Raw genomic sequence first — 27,343 nt, forward strand, 5'->3', positions numbered from 1 at the left:
GTTGGAATCATCTATTGGGCTCTACTATGTAGAAGCATAAACAGCTAATATTAATGAAGTATCACAATTCATTTCAGATTCAAACTAGTTTAGATGACTGATGCACATAAATAGAATGTGGTAAGCTTTAGATTTAACTTATAATTTACTCGAACAAGACCCACTTCCTCAGTCTAGCTTAATTCTCCTTAGCTATGATTTTGATGTCCTTGGCCTGCAGATGTGGGTGGGCTGGGGGGACCGGCAAAAAAATCAGAATGAAGATGCATTATGATGTTGTCCCAAAAGCATGAGATCTTTTATCTTTGAAAGAAAGACCCCAAGGCCTCCATTGCACTTTTATTTGAATGTAGTATTTGGGATAATCATCCCTAAGGGCTGATATTTCCCAATTAATCTGAGGTCATAATAAACAAGCAACAAAACAGTATTTGGGATTTTGGTCTCACCCTTATCATCAAGACTCACTGCCTCCCATCATCAATATTTATTGAGCATTTACAGTGTACTAGGCACAATAGAACATACAAGAAAACATTGTCCCTGCTCTTGAGGAGCTTACATTCTAAAAGAAAAAAATACACCTTTTAAAATGGTATTTTTGTTTGGTGTTTTCTGCAAGGTACTGAGGAAATAGTCTGTAGGGTGAGCATTGGGTATAACTTAGCCCCATCATTATTTAAAGGGAGGGAAAGGAAGAGTTTTAAAGGTAGACAATGACAGACCAGTCAGGGGAAATAACACAATCTCACCAACTAAGGAGATTTGCTGCAGTAAATAGGATGAGGGAAATAGTTTGTGGGATGCAAGCAAAGGAAGCAGGGTATCCTTAGACACTGAGTGGAGCCAGAAAGATCATGCGGCCCTTTTTTCCAAGTACATGGCCACCAAGTAGAAATGGTTGGTGACAAGACAAAAGGCTAAAAATGGTAATCTTGTGCACTTGACAAACAATTAAAGGAGCAAAGTTGAAGGCAGGCTCTAAGAGTATCAAGAAAGTCTTTAAAAAAAAAAAAAGTGACTTGGAAGCACAAAACTCAAGTTAATGCTGCTACCCAATGTCATGATGGGCCAAGAACATCTTAGCTTCAGAAGTTAGAAAATGCCATACTAAAATTTTTAATGGGTTACTTTTTTTCTGATCAATCCCCCATACACCACCCCACCCCACCTCTGGGGGAAAAAAAAAAAACAAAAAACCAAAAAACTTTTTTTTATGGGGGAGGGGAAACGTATGGGATGTGGTTGGGAACAGTAGTAGTTATATTAGTAGTTTTTTTATAATGACAAACTGTATTTAAACTTGATAAAAGCCCATTAGCTGCCAAGAGGGAATAAGAAATAAATTTCCAAAAATGTACAATTTCCTTTAGAAGTTTCAGAACCAAGACTAATTTACATGAAGAGCTGTAGAGAAAGTAGTTGAAAAGTCCATTCATAAAACTTTTATTCCACTTACATGAACTTAATACACGTGTTCTTAACAATTATGCTTAGATTGTTCATGAAAATTTCATAAGACATTAAACAAAGCTAGCCATCATCTCAAGTTATTTCCCTGTTAACTATTTTTACAGCACATGCATGTTAGGCAAGTATCAAAAAAAAAAAATCACAAAAGCAAAAAAAAACTAAAAAAAGTTAAATACATGGGTTTTTTGTTTTACTGCTATGCTTGATATACATGAAGTAATGAATATCAAGCAATTCATTTTACTGTATCTTTACTTGTACATTTGTTCTTAGGTTGCCTAAAACATTTAAATACAAATAAAATGAGTGTAGCAAAAATAATGAAAGCAAACAGCAGGTAACTTTACAAATAATGGAATGTGAACCGTTTCTGCCCTTATCCAGAGTAAATTGGGTCACGACTAAAGGAACACTTCTGCAGCTGTAGTCAAAGGTGTGCACATTGAGATTGAGTACTCCACAGACACACTCATGGTTCAACCTGTGCTACCCATGGGATGTCCATTTCTACTACAGCCTTGGAAATGCTCCAAATCTTAAAGTACCCACAATAACTACACCTGTGACTGGAACCAATTATCCCTTTTATTCCCCACCAGGACAAACCAATATGTAGGCAGTTGTCTTTGCTTAGACATGGAAGCAGTTTAACACTGGCCCTTGAGAAGCCACGATGTACCAAAAGTACTATGCCAAACATTTATAACTTGTATAAAAATTCCACATCCCCATATTGGCCACCTCAAGATGAAAACAGATAACTCCCTAAATGTTAACTGGCTCTACTCCCCTAATATTAAACATAAAAACCACATGGGAAATATAGAAATTCAAATAGAAGTAACATAAACCTGTCATAAATCGTAAACAAAAAACTATTTGTGGGACAGCATGGATGACAAATGGTCTACTGTGTAAATTTTAGAATGAGGCAGACAAAAGTTAGAAGGCCGGTTAATTTTCTCCTCCTTCTCCTGCTTCAGCTTCATCTCCTTGGGTATCCGATGTCCACAACTGGTAAAAGAAGGAAAGATTTTTTAGCATGTTTCAGTTTGAAAAATGTCTTAATAAATATACTATGGTACCAGAACATAACCATGGTTTTTGTTGAAAGGCTTTCTTTTAAAAATAGCAGCACTGAAGATAAGTTCAAGATACAACACACATCAATATCTTTACTCTTCTAATCACTTTATAAGCACTGTAAATACACAGCAGAGATGTCTTCAAATAACAAAGTCAGACAAAGGAAACTCCCGGTTATTTATAGAAGGTAAAGAGAAAAAGTAAATGAAACCACTGAAGTGCTAAGTATCAATAACTATCAGAATAATTGGACTGTCCTGAACAGCCCCAATAAGAGATGAATGTACAAGTTTACTGCAACTAAACCAGAATCATCTAATATGGCCTATGCTCAAGAAATCTAAGTTGACTACTTTCCCCTGGCAGATCTTTTAGACTCCCATTCAGAGAGAATCCCACACTCCATGAAATTCGAGAGACAAGATGCTGGAATAAAATCCGAATTAGCTTTTCTAATGTTTTTTAGCTTGGAAAAACATACCTTTGTGAATCTGTCTAATATGAAATAAATAGATGAACACAAAATAGTATGGTCAGAACCAAATCTTCTAAGAGGGAAAAATGGAATTGTCCCATAGTGGTAGAATTATGAAGTCTACTAATTTTCTCATTAATGTTACAGTTTTTCAGCAGGCTAAAAAATTTTTTCCAAATTATTTCAGCTGCTTATTATTTCAAATATTAACAATTTTTTACAAGCCTTACTGCTGTAATAATTATTAGATAATTATAAAAGAATTGATTCAAGATAATCTTAAATTTTATATTGCTTATACATGGAAAAACAAGTGGGGGAAAATCTCACTTACTGTTTTTCTATCTCCCAAATTACTCAATAGTTTTACTTATTTATGAACCTACTTCTGGTCTGGAAAGGAGACTTCTTCCAAGGTCACAGTTACCTAAACTGACCTCTGGAAACCTGTGTGCACCTAGCAGGGAGTTTGCTAAGACAAGATGAGACTGTCTTCTATAATCTCTTCCCAATTATACAAGGATTCTTGAACTTTCCAGATAAACATGAAAAAATTTGACTCAAAATATCATTCCTTGAAGAAACCTATCAGAACAACGATCTCATCACTTCAACCCAGGGAAAATATTAAAAATTCTTTATATTAAAATTAGCTAACAAAATGAATTGCTTCTTAAATTTGATAGACATAAAAAGATTCATCCTTTAAGAAACTAAGGCTTCTCTTAAAATAAAAATCTCACAATGTATGGTGTTGATGAGTACTAACTAGACTTAGTGAGGGTGATCACTTAAGTGTCTAATCACTATGTCATGTATCTAAAACTACTGTTGTATGTCAGACGTAATTGAAAAATAAGGAAACACCCAGAATGGTGCTACAATCTGTCCTAGATGATATAGTTAGGTGGCTTAAGAGGTTTCAAGACTCCTGACCTAGGACTCCTTTCGGACATCAAGTTTAAACAACATGTTTATATAAATCATTTTGTTGGTAATGCAACATGAAAATATTACCCATATGTTTAGTTTAAGAAATAAAAACGAGTAAAAATCTTGTTTGTAGGTAGCCCCCTAATAAATTTTATAAAATAGTTTTAATAAGCACACAACATGGTTCAAAAACTTTCTGAGAACATTCAACACTAGAATGAAAAACTAGTTCAGGAAATTGGCAGTGGATTGCAAGAACTAATATATAAAATGATACACAGTACCCAAGAGAAATGGCCATAAAGCTAACAAAATCCATTAGCATGCTAGACGATAATCCCCATTCCTAGCTCTTCATCTGGTACAGAACAGACACTTGATAATTTTTTCACCTAAGCCTCAAAACTTCAAATTCAATACTTATTAGAAGAAGTATGAGAAAACATACAGGGCCCAAAGAGACATATCGACAAATTCTAACATGTAGACTTTATGTGCATCCCAACTCAAATAAGAAACTTATGCTAAAAAAAGAAAAACTGAAAAGACAAAAATGACAACTAGAATTTGAACACTATTGAGATATAAAGGAATTACTGTTAATTTTTTTCAGCATAATATTGGCACTGCGACTCCCCCCCCCCCCTTTTTTTTAGTCTGGAGTATACCAAAAGGACAATCACGACCTTCCGTAATAAATCCTTTCTTTTCTTTTACTAAGAGACTAGGCAAAATAGGTTTCCATCTGGATTCTGTAAAGTATCTTAAATTTTCTAACTGAAATTATTAATGCCTTACCACAGCAGTATAAATATGAAGGCAACATTATGGTTAAAAAAGCATTTTTAATGAAATTTAAACTTAAAGAGAACTTCAATATACTTTTGATACTGAAACTAAACTCTTCTATAACTAAAACTGGAAAAATGGAATCGCCCAGACTGAAATGGAAAATAAAATGGCCTATGTGATTTATGGTCAAAAATCATGAATTACAATATTATTTTAAAAACTAAAGTTTTAACAATATATCTGTAACTAATAAAAGTGTACATTTTTAGTCCTTGGTCTAATATTTCAGTTTCTATAAGGTGGCTTTCTTCAATTTTAATAGACCGGATCTTATAATAATTAAAAAGAAAAGAAACCCAGAAATATTCCTTGTAGTAATATCTATAAAACAATCTATTCAACCACATGAACCATTAATGATGCTATTATGTACTTACTGTCAAGTTGTCCCTCAGTAATTGCATTATTAGCGTGCTGTCTTTGTATGACTCTTCACTTAATGTATCAAGTTCAGCAATGGCTTCATCAAAAGCCTATGATTTAAAAAAAAAAGTACATTTCATTGCTGAAATAATAAAAATCACTATCTTTCCATATAACAAGTAAAATACATACTGTCTTTGCAAGAGAACAGGCTTTCTCCGGGGAGTTCAGAATCTCGTAATAGAACACAGAGAAGTTAAGGGCCAGACCCAATCTGATAGGATGTGTTGGTTGCATTTCCTTTTTGCTGATTTCAAAAGCTTCCTGGTATGCCTGTTGTGACTGATCCACAATCCCTGTATAATAGAACAAACCAAAACATACTGGTAAAATATGCACATCATCTTCACCCCTTAAGCCAAACCTTTAATATCCAACAATATCCTCTAAAATGTTAAGCTGTAGCAACCTTAACTGAATAAGGTTCTTAAATTTTAAAAATAAGCTTCTCCTGGAACACCACACTACCTATTGGTCAATGTCAAGACAAAGATGATTTTGTAATCATCTCAGTATTTTATTAAGTAGTTTGCACTGCTCTACAGTTGGGCTGTAACCACTATTTCTTAAAATTATGGGAAAACATTCCTATACATAAAACTGGCTTTTCATCAAACGTATATTTTAAGAAACCAATCTTAGGCAGTAGATACAGTCTCCGGACTAAAAAGAGAAAAAAGTACATTACTGCTCTTCATTTAGTGTTCTAAGGTATTAAAAAACACACCACTTCCATACTATGTTCTTTTATACAAGTTCACCAGGTTGAAAAACACAGCATACCTTTCTTATCATCACCAGCAGCAACCTCAGCCAAGTAACGGTAGTAGTCTCCTTTCATTTTCAAATAGAAGACTTTGCTCTCTGCTTGTGAAGCATTAGGAATCAAGAACTTTTCCAAGAGAGACTGGGAAGAAAAGAAAAAGCCGTAAGAATAAAGTATTTATAAAACTGAAAGCATCTCAATTTCCTAAGGGCATATCATAGCCTAAATTATAAATTTTAATACCCAGTCATTGCCAATACTACAACTGTTGAATGCAGTAGGCTCATGAAATTTGTGGTTTTAAAAGCAGAATTCTTTAGAAAGCAATACTTAAAGTTTAAAGTTAGTGTTCAGATTATTTAAGGTTTACATATTTGAATATCAGACTCCATCTTCCCCACAGTGCTATCTATTCCATTTCAAGGTAGTCATGATGTTAGAATGGAAAGAACCTACGAGATGAACCTTTTGAGACTCTGAAGAAATTAGGACTTAAGCAGAAACCAATAATGTAAGAGACATTACTGGAGTCCATGACAGAGCAAACAAAACAAAATTAACTTCATTTGTAAGGACACAATTCAAATAATACCTCACAACCCAGCTTCTCCCTCCTCTGTTATGAGGTAAGCTAAAGACCCAGGTGAAGTGGGTAGTGGCCAAGTTGGCAGCAGAGTTAAGTTGCACTGTATTACAGAATGAGAATGAAGATGACAAAGGTCAACCTGATACAATGTCTCCTATGATTATTAACCAATATTTAAAACAGTTGGCCTGATATCAGAGCACTTTGATTAGGATAACAAAATCTTTGTACACCATGCCCATACTTGAAATTCAAAGATCTTTCAGCTGCAAAAGCGCTTTGCCCTTTGAACATGCTCTCTGGGGACCTGCCTCAAACAACAGAAGATAGTTCCATTCAATAATTTTTTCATTAAGTAAACAAAAGACAAGGCCTTTTCAGGTTTTATCTTAGTACGAAATGCGCTATTCATTCAACTATGGAAGACGGTATAGCACAGTGGCTTTGGAGTCAGTCTAGGTTTAAACTATGGCAACTCCACACTTTTAAGGGTAATTTCTATTTCTGATTGGCGAGGCTAAAGGTTAGACTATGAAGTTGAAGTAAAGAAACAGTGTAATGTGATTAACCAAAATTCACAAATAACTTCAAATTAAATAATGGAAGGAAATAAACAAATGTAAAGGATGCGTGTACAATTCAATTGTGAACTGCTCTCTGGCTCATTTACATATATTAAGATTATACTAAGAATATTTTCAGATAAAAGAAGTGACAATAACTAAGCCCAGTTATGAAATCAATTTCTACCTAAGGCATTCCTGTATCATATTTTACAGCTTCAATGTATTTCTTAAATTCATCTATTCTCTAATACTTAAATGACACTACGATAGGCACCGAGAATATAATGGTGAATAAGAAAGTCCCAAAGTTTGTGAATAAATGGTCTTGCAGAGAAAACAATGGAAACTAATAACACTGCCTAGTCATATCCTTCACTTTCAGTGACTTTACCTAACCCACTCTATATGTAAAGATGAAGGCCATGAACATGTGCAGTTAGGTAAGAATAAATCACTTAAGATATAAACTTTAAAGTAAACATCAGAAAACTTGTGTAAGTTATTTAGGAAAGGTGTCAATAAATGTTACAAGAATTAGAAATCCATCATTTATGAGTAGTAACTTGTGTATCCCAGAAAATGTTTTACACTGTTTTACACCCTGTTGCAGAGAAAGGCCAAGTCAACTCATAGTACTTTTTTTAATAGCGGGTAAGCACCTCTTCCCCCAAAATGAACAGTGAATTAGCTATTATGCCTGATTAACAGCAACAAAAGTAACTTTAAAGCTATTCACCAGAACATGCAAGTAACAGGAAGGTGAGAAAACAGTAGTCAGACTGTTTATCGGCCTAATGATGGACCAAAATGACCAGGTACTAACTGTGCAGTATTTCTGCTGACATGCTGACTATAAGAATTTGATGAGCAAATTCATCAAATTGCATAAATTAAGTGTGTGGAGTTCTTTGTCAATTATACCACAATAATGCTGTTAAAGTTGAGAAAGGGTGAATGGTATACTTCTGATTTCTATCAGATCTTCCAGTGACATAAAGCTAAGAACCATTAAGATTTAAAAAAAAATAAAAAGACTCAATTAAAGATTAAATTTAAATTTAATAGACAGACACTCCAGTTCAGTAAACTATGAAACAACAGATCTGTGGTAGACCGTCTCTAAAGATGGCCTCCACCAACTCCTCTGCCAACCCTGTTTACGTATGTCATTCCACCTCCTGTCAAAAGGTAGAATATATTTCTTATCTGAATCTGGGCTTACTTTCTTCTCTTGCTCTGACCAACAGCATGTGGTGGAAGTGACTGCTGTTCCAATTCTGGGCCTAACCCTTAAAAGGATGGGCAGCTTCGCCTTTCACGTTCTTGGTGCCCTGAGCCAGCATGTAAAAAGTCAAACGACCCTGCTGCAGAGAAAGGCCAAGTCAGCCCCAGTTAGGGGACATACTAAATGAAACCACTTGGATTTTTCAGTCCCAGCTGAACATGAGTGACCCCAGCCAATACTATGTGAAGAACTCCCCAGCAGGCTCCAGGTAAGCCACAGAATCACAAGAATGAATAAATCATAGTTTTACAACAGACAACTGAGAAAAATAATAACATTTCAATAATAAACATGACATTTTTGACAAATTAAGTACTTTATGTAGATTAATTTGATCCTTCCATAAGGATCTTCCATAAGTTCCTACCTTATGAGGTAGAAACGACAATTATCCCCATCTTAAGGAAGACAGTGGGGCTCAGCAACGTAATGTAATGTGTTTAAAACCGCAGCTAACTTATGAAGATGCAACTCCAACTAGGCATTCTGACCTGTACTATTAACATTATGCTACATTTTCTCTGCCTCAGTGCCATGCCTCCTAAAGAGGATAATGCGATTCTAAGATACAAATAAAATTAGGACTTAAGGAAAATGATTCAGTTCTACTAACAAGACCAAATCTAGAGTATATTGTTTCTATTAAAATGTACAAAGACAGGCATTTTCAAACTGGAGACTATACCCGGAAATCAAGTAAGAATAATGAGGAAACTAGAAACTGTCATAAGACTGAAAGAATATGACATGAATGGCTCCAGAATACAAGTTTAGTAAAAAGACAGATTTCTTCTCAATCTGAAAATGCTTTTATGAGTGGTCCAAACTTGGAATAGGCCACCCGGATGTTAAGTTTCACTCTTCTTACACAGAGATTTTTAAGGAGAAATAAGAGGATCTCTTGGGTATTTTATAGAGAAAATTCATAAATTAGAAGTGATCTCATTAAACTAATATAAGATATGGAAGATACAGAGTTATAAAATGGGTGTTTAAGTAGTTAATTTGTCAAACTGACCAAAGAAAAATGAAAGCTCAATTTTCTGGATTTGGGAGCCAGAGTAAAGATGCAAAACACCAAAATGCAAAGAATAAAAAGGGGGAAAAAAGGAAGCGGCACTTCTCAGAAAGCAGCAGTGACAAGGAAATAAAACTGAAAGCAAGCTAAAGAGAAAATGGGAGAAAAGACTAATAGCTACTATTAAATGTACAGAAACATAAAGAGAACACTCTGCCAAAATACACAATGCAATCTCCTAAATTTTTTCATCTACAAAAGTACAATGAAAACAATGACAACTCTGGGACATCGTTAAGAATTTAAAAGGGAGACATGGCTTTATATATTAAGTAGATGAGGTACAACTTCAACAAAAGTTAGGCTGGCTTCTGATGTCTCATCCACTTGTAAAATTTGTCATACAGCACATTACATTTTAATCCAAATGTTATTTACAATGGAAAAGGCTTTTCAGGTCAAGCAGGAAATTGATAAACATCTTACACTCAGCACTGCTGAAATATTATTTAGAAATTCAGAATTTCCTCGAATAATTTAAAAATGTTTTTGAAGACAGCTACTGTCTTTTAAAGATATCATGACCGACATTTTCAAAGATACTTAAGATTAATTTGCTAAATTAGAGTTAATGCATATTCTGACTTTATACAGTAGTCATCTCACTAAGTTATTAGGATAGGAAGCAGCGCGATACCACTAGAGGCCCATATCCTATACCTCATCCAAAGTGCTAAAGAGGGCATTGAACCTTGATCTAATCAAGTAAATTTTGTGGGCCCTGAGACATTAGTGATCTAAAGATTCTGTCTCTCTGTCTCTGTTGCTCGCACTCTGTCTCTGTCCCTCTGTCCCTCTCTCTCTCTACACTGGTCAAGTTAATCTCATTAAGTTGTGAAAAAACACTGAAGATACATAGGGTCACGTTATGACTTTTTCCCCCGGGCAGGATGTTAACAAATTTTTATAACACATGCTTCGATCCAAAGATGATCTATGTAACATTAATTCTTTGATTTTGGAGTGTATAAAAATTAAGGAACGACATAAACTGACCAGTCAATCGCATCCAGTCCTGACTGTCCTTCCTGAAGTAGGCACAACCTGCCCCCACTAATAGAAATTTAAATAAACATTCAATACTGACTGTGGTCAAATATTTCTAATGAAAGGTTTTATAAACTGAAAATCCATCTCTATTCTAGTGATACATATACCTCTACTCACTGATCCTTTAGTATGATTACAGCCTGAAATTAACAGGGAGAGTAAAACATTAAATCTTTAGGTAATAATTAGACTAGAAACCACCTGAAACACCAAAACTGCTGCCTGAGCTGGTGGTGGCACTTCTTGGAGCAATAGCTTGGTGTAAGAGAAATAGGATAAACTCTAAAATCAGGCAGACTGAATTTTACTCTCTTACCATTCATTTTGAGATCCCAGAGCCTTAATTTTCTCATCTACAAAATAACTAAAACGAAAATCTACTTCAAACGGCTGCTATGAAGTCTAAATAAGAGTATAGACAAGAAAGCACCAATCACAGATCCTGACGCAGAGTAGGAATTCTACTCAGATGTAAACATAAGAAGGAAACCTGGACATTCAAAAATCTGCTTTAATGCTTTTGTATTTTCAATTTTAGTACTTTACTTTGGGCTAAGTAATCTAAACTTGTGTAACTAGGAAGAGTGATGAAATAATGTGCAAAAAGCCTTCATTTAAAAACACAGGGTACAAAGGAGAAAAGATACTTAGTCTTATTCTTTTTATAGCGGACTTCTATAAGGCACAGACCAGAGACAGAGCACCTACTGCCTAAATTCAAACCCCAGTCCATTGCTTACTGTGTCACCTGGACATAGTTCTGGAATCTCCCTGGGCCAGGTTTCTCATCTGTAAAAGGGAAATAAGGAGTAGATAGACTACACAAGTTGGAAAGCATTTAGAACAGGACGTATTGTTTTGGAGGGTAAAAGAGTTCATTCTGAACCACATTCCTTAACTCTTTTCTTTCCCTCAAGGACTATCTAAACTAATCAAGTTCCATAGTATACTAATTTTAAAATGACCCCATAACAAACCAACTCACAACCCTCTCAAAAACTCATCTTAGTTCTGAACTCTCCTCTTATACAAACTAATTTCCTTGTATTTAAAAAAATGCTAACTTATTGCTTCCAACTGTGGTAAGCATCTCTCAGTGAACTGGTACACTTCTTAGAGAAAAAGACTAAGTAGTCACAATGGATGCTCCATATTTATGGTTTAAATATTTTTGGTCTTAAAACCATTTTATATTCATAAAATTTTGGAAAGCTGCCAACATAAAGGTATTAAGTACAGGTTTTCTAAAATTCCCATTTTTGCTTCAAAGCTTGAATTTTATCATTGGTCATTTCATTCATTTTCAATATGTTTGCTAAATACCTGTCTGAATAACCCATAGCTTGCCTGTCATTCTTTGAAGAATGTTCCATGAGGAAAAATAAAAGTTAAGCTCACAGTTCCAACAATCACAAATTCTTTTTCTGGAAATAGTGCTGTACTTCCCATTGTGCCTCGCAGAATATTAAAAAGATGTCTACATAAAGGAATTCTAGAGCTTTAAGGACATTAAGTCAGTCTTTTTTTTTTCCTCAATACTGAGTACACAGTGGTGAAAAACATATTATCAATTACGAATACAGTGCTGCGGTACTGCCTTCATTAGGGTTGAACCAGCACAGCAGTTTTAACCACCACTGCTTCAGCATCATGCTAACCATGCTAATGTCCACATAGTGAAAAGAGCCAATCATGACTTAGCACTGTCATGAAAACAGCTGTGACCTCACTCACAAACCCCCTAAAAGGATTCCAAGGGCTTCCCAGATCACTTTTAAGAACTATTGATTTAAAGTAATCTGTGCTTAACTACCATCCATAGCTCTAATCCTATGTTCTCCCTAAAGCTAATTCTCAAAACCATTCAATTTAGTCCATATACCTCTAGTATCTAAGAAAAACAAAAGGAAATACCCTAATTTCTAACAAACTAGTTAAATGTTATACCCATATAATACTAACACAGACATTAAAAAGCATGGCGTACATGCCAACATGGAATGAAGCATAAGTTATATACATCAAAGTGAGTGTGTGGGTACAATGTACAGAAGTTTGTATATGATCCTACTCATGTGTATTGTTCAAGGACAGAATACAAATTTGCAGGATACCAAAAGACCTAATAGAGATTACCTCTGAGAAGGTAGGATGATGTCAGAGGTTTCCTTTTTTAATTTTATATCCTATGCTCTATATTATAGCGGTCCCAACCTCTTTGGCACCAGGGACCGGTACTATGAGAATCTAATGGCCTGATGATCTGAGGTGGAGCTGAGGCAGCGATGCTACCACTGGGGAGCAGCTGCAAGCACTGATGAAGCTTTGTCAGCTTACCCACTGCCCACCTCCTGCTGTGCAGCCCAGTTTTTAACAGGCCACAGACCTGTACCAGTCCACTGCGCAGGGGTTGGAGACTTCTGCTCTATAACATTTAAATTAATATTCAGGGCATTTAAATTCATTTTAAATGATTTTACACTTTTAACTTTTCCCATACACATGTATCCTTAACCTACTTATAGGCTCTTTAAAGACACATTTTGTACATATTAGGCATGTGAATATTAAATCCCCAGGTTGAATTACAATATATGCATAATTTGAACAGCTTCATTAAATATAAGGAAACTAGAACTACCTTAAGAGAATGAAGGAGAAAATCTTGGCTCACCATGCTGAAGACTATAAAGAGTTCATCACCTTACCACGCCTCTAAATAGTTAAAACATGACAAATTATTTAAGTCGATACTCTATGTGCGATAATAAAAAATATTAAATGTTATGCTTCTCGGAACCACCCTACCACTATTCTCCTAAGAAATTGCTGGAAACTTATATATGCCTTACTAAGCACATTTTACAGCAGCCAAGGAACAGGCTAGGTACATCCTAATACATTCTTCCAGAATCCTTGGATAAGTTCCGGGTTTCTATGTAATAACCCTGAAAAAGGCTAAGGGAGACAAAATAGCCACCACAAACAGGGTCAAATGACAGTATAAGTGATTTTGCTTGCAAATCAGGAGGCCTGGATTTTGGTACTAACTCTGCCACCAAGAGGAGTAACAGAAGTTTCAAATACAAAGTGATGACTCAAGCCCCCTCAATCTTGTTTCACTATAGCATTAATTTCAAAATCTCCATTCTAACATTATCCCAGGAAAGCTTCTCTAAAAACACTGAACCACCCTACCACTATTCTCCTTATGACACTTTAAATTCAAGGTCACTTTTCCTTTCTCTTCCTTCTTAAATGGGAACCGGAATTTACTAAGGTCCTAATACCTAACCTCAAAAGAATTAAATATCCACTAAAAAGTGTTTATATAGATGCTCCTTGACAAAACGGGGTTACGTCTTGATAAACCCATCTTAAGTTGAAAAAGTTAAGTTACAAATGCACTTAATGCACCTAACATACTGAACACCACAGCTTAGCCTAGCCTACCTTAAACATGCTCATACAAAAAACGCTGGCAATATAGTACACTCTGTAGAGTATTTGGTTGTTTTACCCTCATGACTGCGTGCCTGACTGGGAGCTGTGGCTCACTGCTGCTGCTCAACACGAAGACAGAGTACTGTACTACATAATACTAGCCTGGGAAAAGATCAAAATTCATAATTCGAAGTACGGTTCCTACTGAATGCTTATGACTTTTATACCCACTGTAAAGTTGAAAAATCGTTAGGTCCAACCATTGCTAAGTCAAGGACTGTCTATATGTTTATTTCATTCATAAAAAATGGCCACTTGCCACTAATACTCAAATCACTGTGCTACGTGCTATGATTTGGGCTTGCCAATAAAAATACGTGAGGTCAACTAATAAAAAATACGTTTCAAAGAAAAATTACAGATTATAGAATTGAGACATCTTACACCCTGGTTAATTAACAAGACAATATCGTGTGTCTCCTAATGCACCAAGGTAGGCACAATATCATATCTAGGAATTCTTCCCAAGTACACATTCTGAATTTTGGTGAGAAATCACCAAATCCAAATTGAGAGACATTCTATGTCATAACTGGCCAGTGATGGAGAAAAGTGTATCAAAATCATGAACGACAAAGACTGAAAAACTGATCCAGAATAAAAGTGTAAGGAGATATAACAATGAAATGCAAAGTATGATCCCAGATTGAATTCTTGACCAGAATTAGGAGATGAAAGTAGTATAATTTGTGAATAAATCCTACAGATTATATAGCTTATTTTGTTAATTATTTTATTAATTTACTGACTTTGATAATTACATGGGTATATAACATGGTAACATCTGGGGAATCAGATAAAGGATATATGGGAAGTTCTTCCTCCTATTTCATCAATTTTTTTTCTAAATTTGAAATTATTTCAAAATGAAAAGTTAAAAAAGTTAACCATTTGTAGAAATGTTATCTTCCTTTTGGTTATTGAATGTTATAAGTATTATATTAAAAGTTTTAAAAGAAAAATCCTTTTTAATACTATTTTCTGGAAGGTAGCATTATCAATGAGTTTTGTTTTCTATCCTCATATCCTCTTTGTGCTCATCTGTTTCTCAAATTTCCTTACTGGGCTGGTAAAGCTTATACTTAGACAATACATAGCACTACAACAAGTGATACATTTGTAAATGAAAATGAGGGATGTAGAGGAGGTTCTCACTTTGTCTTAGAGACTATTGCACCAATTGGTCATAGCATTACATTTAATTTCCACAAAATGTCATTAGCTAACAGTAAATAGCCCTAGAATATCAAAAAAGAATCAACCCCTAATGAGACATTTATGGATTGCAATTTGAAAATACAGCTGGGGTGAAAAGTCTCCATTAACTTGATCTCACCAAACAGATGACTGGGAAAGACTAAAGCCTCCTTAACCCATTCCTGTTTTATACTGTACTATCATGGCCTCTGTGATGAACACAACAGATAGAGATTAAAAAAAGATATTCTGCTTTCACACAAATCATGGGCAAAAAATGCCAGTGGTTAAAAGAGAAATGGTGGCAAGACACTGAAGCAAGCACAAGGGCCCTATGTGATTCTTGTTATTTTCATTTAAGTATAGAACCCTAAACTAGTCTAAAACTGCAGTCATCACTTTTAACGAAATTAAAGTTCTGGTTATTCTAATAATCCCTTAACCAGACAATCCCCCATCCTTCCTAAAGCCCATACCATCTTATAGCAGAGTAAATATAATGTTTCAAACTATAACTAAGGGGATACTACCCTAAAGGACAGAAATTATTAATGCTTATTGGCATCACCTAATGAAAGTCACAGAACCTCTGAGCTTCAGTTTCTTAATCTGTGAAAATGAAAAAACTATAGACTAGATGCTCCTTCAAACCTAAAACTCAATGAGTCTATAAAGTTCAATTCTCAATTTATTATTTAACTAAGAAACGCAAACTACCCCCCATGCATGTCATTTTAAGTAACATCCTCAATAAAAAATTTAATTCCAACTCTACACAATGTAGAAAAGTTCAAATTTCTAGTCTTGCACAATTTCCTTGTGCACAAAATTTCCCAGAACTTTCACTTTATTCTGTAGAGCCACTGACCCTTTTATTATTCCTAGATTTCTTAAAATTCTAAAACAAATGCAGGCTATTTTTTGTTGCCATAGGAGCCCATTGATTTGCAAACTAGTCTCTTACTCCCCCTTGTGGCTGAAATGGCTTCCTTTCCTTCAATTGCAACTTCATCCTTTGCTTCCAAACTATTAGAAAGGTGCTCCAACAAGATTGCTAAAACTCAGGTGGTGTAAACTAATTTAGCGGGTATTTGCAGACATTTTGACTTTAAACTCACTTGTTTGTACAATGTTGACCTAACAGAATAAAATGGTAAGTGTTCTATGAATAAGGTCATAGAGCAAACATACAGCGTAACTTCAAGGATATGGAGTCACAGAAGATTTTGACCTACCACTTAACTGAATGCGATTTTTCCCATCAAGAGGTGGCAAATCTCCACCATTTAACTTTTTAAAAATTCAACAATGAATTTGAAAAAGCGAAGATCCATTATCCTTGGTGTTTAAGCAATGTTAAAGCCACTCTAAAATTATACAAGATTATTCTTCAAGTCTTATCCCTGTGATACAATCAAGTCTGCTGATAATCCTCCTATCAGATGGAAACAACTAAAGGTGAAACTGGAAGGGAAAGTCATTACTTTCAACAAAGAGCACACTCACTTTGTGATGTCATATTTCCAGAGTAGTATTCATCAAATTATTGAACTGAGAACTTGCTTGTTCTAAGTATATTACAGCCTACCTATGTAATACTGGTTTTCAACAGTCAATTCCACAGAATCACATTTTTAAAATAATGTGTTTTGGGTAGGATTTTCATCAAGTTGTCTCTGGGATGAATGTGGTCCAAAGTATGTCCTTTCTAAACCCTGGGCAAAAAATTATGAGCTGACAGTTTATGGGTCTTGGATCAACAAGAGAAGTAGGTCTTTATCAGAAAAGCATTTGTATTCACTGAAATGAGAAACATTCAACTCATCGCTACTGGGTTCCTTGGTAATATTGCTAATTTAAAAAAACTCCCAAATCCCAAATGTGTTTGCAAGATGGGAATTAAACTCCACTAAATAACATTTCTAACTTCTCTAATGATGTCCAAATCATTTAACATTTCAAGTAAATGAAATTCCAATAAAACAAAAGTTGAGCACACCTGGCAAATTAAATGCAACAGGACTGCATACAAATCAATCCACCATGCTGGTCTACTTGATAATTATTTGACTGACTGCCCTTATGGTCTTACCTTGACATCCCACTTATGGCTAAGACAGCTGTAAGCATTTTTTTGGGGGGTGGGGGGGAGAAGGCTCACAACAAATTCTGTCAAAAGAAACTCAATATTTATATGCTAAAACCTTTTAGTAATCTAATCCAATGTAAACAAACATTGCCCATGCCATACAATGAGACCATACCGATAACAACTCAGCTATACTCATCCATGCTTTGCTGCCAAGATCCACACTATAGCAAAAGAATATCAATATAAAGACATTAGTGAAATCTACCAAGACTTACATAAGATTATTCTATATGTCACTACTTACTTACATCACATTATACCTTAACAGAAAAAGTAAAACTAAATCAATGACAAAAACTACTACTGCATAATTTTCAAAGATATTCGTTTTTCATCATTACAAGGAATTACTCACTAGAGAACAAATGGAGAATGATCACTACACCAAAATGTACCTAGTACAATGTGAACCACTGATATATGGTAGCTAAGCACATTTTTCCTCTCAAGCCTAATTCAAATTTGCACCACCTAAAAAATATTAAACATAACCTATTTCTTCAGTGTACGTTACAAATTATCACAAATGTCAATGGTCCTGTTTTCAAAGAGACAGAATGAAGCCAGTCCTCTGAAGTTGAAAATACGTAGACATCAAGATTAAAATAAGTTCTAAATCAGAATAATAAAGAAGAAATCTCAGGCCATAAAGCCATAAGGATAAGAATTAGCAATGGCTTCTCTCATGGACAGTGAGACGACCACACTAAAGCTAAAAGCTTGTGTGTAGAAAATTTTGGCAAAGATTAAAAACATGGACAGAAAGCAGCTACTTAATAGCAAGAGTATGCAGCATAAAACTGGGAATAGAAAATAAAGATAGCAAATCTCAGTGAATGACTACCAGAAGCAGTAAAAAAAAGTTCGTAATACAGCTTTTGTCCATTAATATTAGATCACGTTTTTCCTTACAATTATCATTTTCCTGTCAATATGCTTCTGAGCGGGGAGAGTAACCAGCACAACTACCACTAGTTCAATGGGAATGGTGAATAATCCTGGGTACTACCCATTAGAGTATATCATATAAATGAGTATTAACATGAATGTAAAATGCTGAGAACCAATCATCCAGTCAATACAGCAATAGTAATTTGCAATCAGAAACGAAGTCAAGAACCCCAATCGAGACAACAGAATAGACCTGTCTAAAGTCATGGAATGTACATCACCAAGAGTGAACTCTAAGGTAAATGATGAACTTTGAAGGATTATGTGCCAACGTTGATCCATCAATGGATAAATATCTCTCTCTCTCTCTATATATATATACACACACACTCACACACACCATTCAGTAAGTAATGTTGATGAAGGGGGAAGCCATACATCTATCAAGGAAGGGGGTACATGGGAAACCTCTGTACTTAAAATTTTCTTGTAAACCTAAAACTGCTTAAATAAGTCATAAAAAAAATCTTTTTAACAACAAAAAGAAGCCAATGTTGAATCCAAGATGTCCTTTTAATTGGGTCTAGAAAATGTGCTAAAACTAGGTAGTTAGAAAGAATGTGAACCTTGGTGTTCAGCATATTGAAATTGACAATTCTAAATCCCCTAAATAGCAGTTTTTAGTCTCAATGTAAAACCATCACAATAAAGAGAAAGCTACAGGAACCAGGATGAACTCAAAATAAGGATCTCAGGAATTCTAAAAAAAAAATTCTAAGGCATATTAAAATTTCAATGGACTATAAGGTTTTTTTTTTTTTTCTAACTCATACCAGAAAACCCATAATTTTAACTTACTCTTCAATATAAATATGCCAAAATCACCATTTTGAGGTATAAACTTTATGGTCAAATTAATCTCAATAGTCCAAAAACATTTAATTATAAAGACAGAACTATCTCCGATTCTGGGCTCCCTTTATGGGACAGAACTACTTGCCAGATTTGTAGATAGATATTATATTCATGGTTAAAAGACTCTAAGTCTTTCGCAGGTTAAAGCCTCAATTCCAAAAATACTAAACACAGTAATTAACAAACTATCATGGACATTGAGAATCTATCCTGATATAAGTAAAAGGAGAAAATCAGTCCAAAGAACAGAACCTGATTATTAAAGATCTTCAAAAAATTGTGAAATCACAAAAGGTCTGATTTTCTTTCTACTTTTGCATGTCTACTAACTCATCTTTTAAGAGGCAAAATCTGGTGTTATTTCCCTGAAGTTTTTCCATAGCCTTTAAAGCCTCCCAATCCTTAGTTTATAACATTATAGTAGGCCCTTTGTGATCTAACCAGTACTCATCTCTTCTAGTCCCATTTCTTGCAAAATTATTGAAAAAGGCTTTTAAAATGAAGGAATGTTCTGCTCATCTAATGTTTTGATAGCGCGATCTAGAATGCAACAACTCTTACAAAAACAATTTTCTTAATTAACCAAATTCCACTTAATTAAGAGCCTGGCTTACACTAGGTAAATGTCGATGATGCCCATGACTTGGGCAGCAGGTTTTTCGGCTACTCTCTGTAATCTACCCTTTTCAGCTTACATCTACAGTTACATCCTTATTGAGAGTCTAATATTTGTTTCCAAAACTATACCATTATGTTGGTTATACTTAAACTCCTGTTACTTAAGTGTTGTAAAATTGTGTTCCTATGAAAACTAAGTTGAATACCTTAGAACAACAACTAGTTTTTAAAGGAGTCACATACACGCAAAGAAAATTCAACTTGAATTGGACAACTGAAAGATTAGAACACCACATTTCTAGAAACACATTTCTAGAAGGATTCTGATTTAAGTTCTCTCACTCTATTACACAAACTCAAGACTGCATTTCATGCAAGATGCACTTACAGGGGTGGTTAGCAAATTATTTCCAAACTGTGAATCTATACGTAGTCAAAGAAAGGGTCTTTAAAAATGGGCAAACGAACATATACATGTTTTAATTTAAAATAAATCTTTAAAATAAGTATGATCACATATTTGAACTACTTTACAACTAACTAGGAAGATTCTACCCTACCACTACTGAATTAGCAGACATTTGGTCCTATCTAAAACATCCACGGAGACACTTGAGCCACATGGACCCATCACCCCACGTACCACTACCAGCTATACTACCTAGGTAAGAAGGGTTATTATTGAATCAATAAAACGTGACACTATTTTTATGTTTTAATCCTATAAGCCAAAATTACAAATAAATGTTATGGGCTATTTGAACCCAGAGACATTTTCTAAGTGAGAATGTTTTTGACAAATATCAAGGACCTTTTGGCATGAACCAAATGTCCTACAGGCCCACTATTTGAGGTATTACCAGCAAGATTTCTTTACTGATAAAACTGGGTGTTCTGAAAGAAAAAATGTAAAGCAAAGTTACCCCTGGTAAATTACAACTCTAAGACAGCTTTCTTTCCCCCTTTCTAATTCAAATGCATCTGCCAAAACTGAATACAATTTCCTCTCCTCTTTCTTGGTGGATTAAAAGAGTTGGATCCTTATTTCCTAAGTACTTGTTCATGTTATTCCTACACTTTTGAGACTTAACTCAAATTTTTCACTCGTTCTAATTTCAAATCTTTCAATTTTTTCCTCTTGGTTCACTTTTAACTATCTGCACAGCTCATTAGGTAACCAAATCTCTTATTAGAACAGATAGATAGGAAAAACCCTATTCTTATTTACTGTCATATTGAAAAAGGATAAGTAATCTGCTGCTCTTTATCAAGTTATTGGTTATTCTTCCCCTTCCCACCAATAGCAAACAGCTAACTTTCCAGTCTCCTTTATTTTCTTTCATTTCCGCTCCATATACCTCAGACTTCTCAAGTGTACAAAATACATCACCAGGTAGAATACTTAATACCTACTGTGAAAACTCTATCATGATGAGCATAACCCTGAAGACTTCTTATGGGAAGCCATTACTCCAATAAATGAGCTACCCAGTGATTTTTCAACTAACAACTCTATATGGCAGTTTTAAAAGTCCAAGACAGATATAAATATATTCAGATTAAGAAGGACCTCAAAGCTGCCTTGTTTCCTAGCTTGCTCCTGCTGAATGGCAATTCTGTGGCCTGGAGATAAAAACCAATGGCCAACAACCATATCTTAAAACTTCCCTGGGCAAATCAAAGTGCAGAGAAGCATAAAATAAAACTCAGTCAAGTTAACTGAATGACTATTACTATTACTCAACTACTGTTGTCAACTATTACCAATATTAGGACTCACAATTTTACTGCTTCACCCCCTATAAGAAGGAAGCCATTCTTTGCCTTATACCAGTGGTTTTCAATTTTTTAAATATAATTGGAAATGTGTTGGCTGGTATGGACTCTCTGCCCCGCCCCCACCCACACAATACAGTGTTTAAGGCTTCTTGGATCTTTTAAATCCTATTCTTGCACTCAAGTTAAAGGACTCTTGTACTATTATAGGTAAGCTTGCTTATACTGCTGTCACTACTTTTAAACAGAACCCAAAAGCTGAGGTAAACAGGGTACAGACGGTAGTCAACAGCTTTACCAGATTTTCATTCTCCACAATAATCCTACGGGGTGGATATTATTCCCACTTAACTGAGCTCAGTTTTTTCCTCTCAGAGAATGAAATGACTTCCTTAGGCCAACACTAAATAGTAAAAAGTTGGTTTGACTCAAAACATGGTGCTTTTTAGACCACTAAATTCTTTGAATTACGTTTTCTAGTATGTATTTCCTTTTCACTTCATCGCATTCAAGACAAAACTACCGAAGATTTTTGGCTTCTTTTAAGTTTACGCAAAACAGGTATTAAGGATCACCACTGTTAAGTGCCTCCTATACTACCTAGAAAACTTTCTGGTCTATGATCTGGCAGGAAAGGTAGACTGCATTAGCTGACCTAATGCAATTTGAGATTAACACAAGAAAAAACCCCAAGATCTTTTGAATTTAATCAAGTCCATGTAGTGAAGAATATGCCAGTGACTGGTTCCCACAAAAATGCTCTATAGCTCTTGTACAAAGTAAGATGGTCCCTACTCTTTCTTTTAGTAAATGGTATAAATTAAACATTTCAGAAATGCACATAGCCAGAAGGGTAGTAACCATTTAATAACAGACTAAAGAAAAACTTAGACTTCTAGAAGATTAGCTTTTTATGGGAAGCCAGGTGCTCAATGTACAATGAAGTATGGTTCATCACTGATGCCACCAGTCAATAACACTAACCCAAAAAGATTACCTGCTTATTTTCCTCAAAGTAAAAAAAAAAAAATCAAAGTTCAGGAAAAAGATGAGTAACAAAAACTATAATTGATTAAAGTACACTTTCATTAATCAAATTCAAAGATAATTTCTCTGGAAGAAATATCAGTTCTGCCATTTTATTCTTCCATTTTACTAGAAAAAAGAAAATGAATTTTATGCAAGATGTTTCCAGTCAGCGAGACCATACTGTGTGAAAAAAATGACAGGGACAAGAAGCCTGCTTGTAAAGAACCACAGTTATCAGTAAAAATCAAATTTTCTCAAGTTGAAACAGAAAAGGCCTTGGAAAATTAACAGTGCTGCTGACCCAGTTCTATTATCCTCTTTTCCAAAAGAAGCCGTTTTGCTCATTTACTTAAAATACTTGAGTATCTACTACATGTTAGAAGGCAGGGGCCAGGCAAAGATCACTGAAGAGTTTTTTACCCTTGAAAAGACCAAGGCTGGAAGCAAAAGCTTGTTTAGAATTCTGAAACTTTTATATAGTAAAGGAATTAAACTGTCATTTATCTAAACTCAGAGTGGAAATTTCACTTATACTTGGTTAAGAAGCCAGTGCTATTCTGAAGACCATGGGTAATAACCAGTATTCAAACCCTCTTAATAATTTTATCAATAGAGAATCTATTGAGAGATTAGTCATTCTCATCTACCGATCCTATGCACTCACTACCTTCTTTCCCTTGGTAAGGAAACCAAAGGGAAGCAAAGTTAATCTGCTAGTCTTTTCCTAAGAAAATCCTCACACTGAGTGGAAACATGTAAATACCTACCTGGAATTGCAAATAAGTTTATTAGTAGAGGATAAATGTTACCACATCCCCTTTATTCCTAAAATTGACTTTTGCCTTAAGGGAAATCATAACTTGTAACAAACCCTTTGAAACCAAAATAAAAATTATTTGATCTATCAGGTGTAATAATTGGAGGGTGGGAGGGGAACACCAGAATGAACAACACACGCACACAGTTATCAGTAAGAGCAAGGTGGATGAGTGGAGGGAACAACACCTTTTATTATAGAAAAAGGTGATTCTTTTCAAATTTTAAATATTCTTACTAACTTTGCAATATATTAAGCAAACCACAAGATAAGCATTGTCATTTAGCCTCAATAAATTATGGAATTCCTTTCTCATCTTAGAAATAAAAATGACAACATCAATGTTAAAATTTCAAATAAAATAAAAGCACTCAAAAAGACAGCACATGGGAAGACTTTCTGAGCCCTTTTTCATAAAAACTATTACTGTTCTTTAAAAAGCCTGAAATAAAATACCATTTGAGGAAAATACTCATAATTTAGGAACTCAAGCTGTTACATTAATAAAGACTAGTGTAAAAATCATAATGCCATCACAATTTCAAAAGCCTGTACTCAGTATAATAATTCTTCCAGGAATGAGATTCAAATACTAAGTAGTACACCTGGATTTCCATACTGAGTCCCAGATTCAGTAACCTGTCCACAGAAACTGGGATACTGCAACTCTCTATACACCAAATCCCTGAAACAGTGAAACCAATGTGTAATCTAAAGACCTGGTTAAAGGTAACCATTCAGTAAAGTCATTTTAAATTCTATTCCAAAAATGCCTGGGGTTCATTAAAAAGGTAAAGTACTAATGAATATAGGATACTATATGAAAAATGGTTGAATCTTCTACCAATTTATCCTCAGATTTAAACTTTTCTGAATCAGAAAGCCATCAGTTAAAAAAAAAAAATCTCAAATAAACAAAAAGGTAATGTTCAATTCTTAAAAGCTTTTTAGAGAAACAGTGCTTCAACACAGTAGATACTAAATACTTACAATACTTCTTGACTGAAACTGAAAAATCAAGCTTGAGTTATTCATAACCTTTTATTATGGTTGTCAGTGTTCAAAGTTGACTTCCAACACTTAAATGCAGGAAGAGGCAAAAGCAACTGTGAAGCCAGAGTTTTTCTGCATGGCTGACTCATTACATTAACATTACAGTCCACAATCTAGTGAAAGGCAGTTACTGTCTATAATGAGTTTCCTATTATCTCTCTTACATAAAAAGATGTATAAATTTCTTATATCTACATATGTACATTTTTATTAAAAAATTGAGAAATACTACATACCGACTGTAATTAAAATTGTAATACTATTAATCTTTTCAAGTTAATACAAAAAACACTAGTCTCTTTGCACTGATTGAAATTAATTACTGCATTTACTTTATACAAACTTAACTATAATTGTTTTAATATCTTTTAGTAATGACACTCGAAGACTTCAAAATTTGTAATTCAATTTTTAAAAGAAAAAAACAAAAACAAAATGGAAGTAACATACTGATATTCATTATAGAAACTCTGTATCATAGTGAAGCTAGACTAAATGTTTAATGCTCACCAGTACATCATTGCAGATATCTCTTAGCTCGGTTTCAATTTTCTCTCGGTATTCTCGAGCCATCTGCTGTTTTTTCTCAGCACCTTCCGTCTTTTGCTCAATACTTGAGACGACCCTCCAAGATGACCTACGAGCTCCTACAACATTTTTATAAGCAACTGAGAGAAGATTCCTCTCCTCATTGGATAATTCAGCTCCTTGCTCAGTTACAGACTTCATGCAGGCTGCCATGTCATCATATCGTTCAGCCTGCTCGGCCAGTTTGGCCTTCTGCACCAGCTCATTTTTATCCATGACTGGGTGTTCTGTAGAAAAATAAAAGGAGCATTTAGATATTTTTTTCATCAAAAAACTCAAAATTATACCTTTTGTAAAAAAGCTATATTAACACTGCAAACTTATGAAGATTCTTCACATGAGGAATTTAATGCAGCCTCAACAAAATAAGAATAGAGAAATATTCAGAAGGTAAATTTAAAACCATTCACATCAGTTTAACAAAATTACAATTGCATTACCTTATCTTTGTTCAGAAGATCCTAATTTTACACAAAGTCAAAGCAGGTTTGGTCAAGAGGCCACCTTAAAATCCAACTTGTATCTTTCTTTCCTGGCCAAAATTTCAACTCGTTTCCAATATCACTAAGTATAAAAAATTAAGCAGCTTTTCTTTAGTGAAAACGCTGCTTACAAAGAACATTGCAATTTCTAATATACTTCCAGAATCATGATTCCTGTCAGTTTAATGTGTAATTCATGTTTTTTTTTTTTTACTTTCATAATACAAACTCCTTAAAGGAGTGTTTAAGTTTAAATTTTGGTTGGTATTACCCACCCCACCCCCATCCCAAATCCACTATCTCTGCAACATTTGTCAGCTGATCACAGAATGACAATTTTCTGGGAAAAATAATCAAATTGCTTGTTTTAAGATATTCTGAATATGAAACCACCACCAAAGATCACTAAGTATCTAACTGAACTGATCCTATGGCCTCATTTATCTGTATCTTGTTATACGGCACACATACCTAAAAACTTACAGACTATACGAGTCCTGGAACTTTAACTCTTACTACCTTGTGACACTAAGATGTACATATCAAATACTTTCAGTGTGAACGGTGTTTCTTATGTCATTCTGTTTGTAATAGTCAAAATTAAATGAATATATTATTATCACTTAAGCTGCCCTTACCATAACTTCCCACCTAATTCTTCGTCTCATTTATAGCTCCCATCACTTTTCGATTTACCTCCATTATCCTTTTAAAAGGTGCTAAAACAGCACAGAAAGATACTAAAACATGACACAACAAAAAAAATTATTTTAAAGAAAAATAGCCTGAAGTGTCCATCTAACAGTAAGAGAAGAGTCACTGTCACTGAGAACTGACTCCCCAATTATATCCTTTACCTTCCCAGGGAAATCCCACACTGAAGAAAAAAAAAAAATTAGAGCAGGTTCCCAAATATCCAAATAAGGAATCAGCTAGCTTAGATGTAAGGTGGAGTGTTACAAGACGAAAACTATTTAAATTTGTGATTGCACATCCCCAACCCCATTCTCGAAATTACTAATTCTTCCTCTAGGAACTCAGAAACACTATCAGATTAATGCTGCTTCTAAAGAAAAATTATCCAAAACCAGTACAAAAGTTTCTATTCCCAACCCTGCGGGTACTAGGGGGAAGTGGATTAGGTTTCTCAAAGAATAACCAGTGCTCAAGAGGCCTCGCTTCTATATTGCAGTGAGGACTCGCCGCACCCATTTAACCCCCAGCCGACGTTAAGACGTCGAGTTGGGAGAACCAAAAAGCCGCAGACCGTCACTTTTTAAAGCGCAAATCCTACGGTCCGCGATATCTACAACCCCCACCCCTCCTTGGCTCCGCCCAAGCTTGTGCCTCCGCACAAGTCCCCGACTCTCCCTCTTTGTCATGGCGGATCTGTGTCAAGGAGCCCAACCTACTGCCGAGTGTTAATTCTCCCCATCAGAGCAGGAGGGAGGAGCAGCGCGCCCCCGCCCAAGCCGGGGGATGGGGGGAGCCGCCCGCCCCAGGGGCAGAGACGCCAGCGCCGCCTGCAGAAGCGGAACCACGACCCGCCGGGCCACGGACACACCCCACTCTCTCACCGGCATCCACTCCGCCACCGGACAGCGCTGGTGTTCATTTAGTCTAAACGGGCCCGACAGCTGCAGCAGGTGGGGGAGGGGGACGAGAGCCACACCCAGGCGAGCCAGGCCACCGCCGGCTGTTACGCTCCAGCTTCCCCGCCCGGCAGAACAGGGTACGCACCTCAAAAC

The 27,343-nt window shown here is 35.2% G+C and overlaps 1 protein-coding gene across 1 annotated transcript in view; it reads right to left on the reverse strand.

Moving 5' to 3' along the window:
- Positions 1-326: 326 nt before the first annotated feature.
- YWHAZ (tyrosine 3-monooxygenase/tryptophan 5-monooxygenase activation protein zeta) overlaps positions 327-27,343 on the reverse strand; it is a 28,078-nt gene continuing 1,061 nt past the window's right edge. Inside the window, exons 2-6 of the mRNA XM_016147548.2 lie at positions 25,036-25,340; positions 6,026-6,149; positions 5,375-5,538; positions 5,197-5,292; positions 327-2,487 (exon numbers count right to left, since the gene is read on the reverse strand). Of these exons, the coding sequence (XP_016003034.1) occupies positions 2,428-2,487; positions 5,197-5,292; positions 5,375-5,538; positions 6,026-6,149; positions 25,036-25,329 (738 nt within the window). The 5' untranslated portion in view covers positions 25,330-25,340 and the 3' untranslated portion in view covers positions 327-2,427. The remainder of the gene's footprint in view (positions 2,488-5,196; positions 5,293-5,374; positions 5,539-6,025; positions 6,150-25,035; positions 25,341-27,343) is intronic.

The sequence above is a fragment of the Rousettus aegyptiacus genome, unplaced genomic scaffold, assembly GCF_014176215.1.
Source record: "Rousettus aegyptiacus isolate mRouAeg1 unplaced genomic scaffold, mRouAeg1.p scaffold_m13_p_15, whole genome shotgun sequence".
Taxonomy (NCBI): Eukaryota; Metazoa; Chordata; class Mammalia; order Chiroptera; family Pteropodidae; genus Rousettus; species Rousettus aegyptiacus.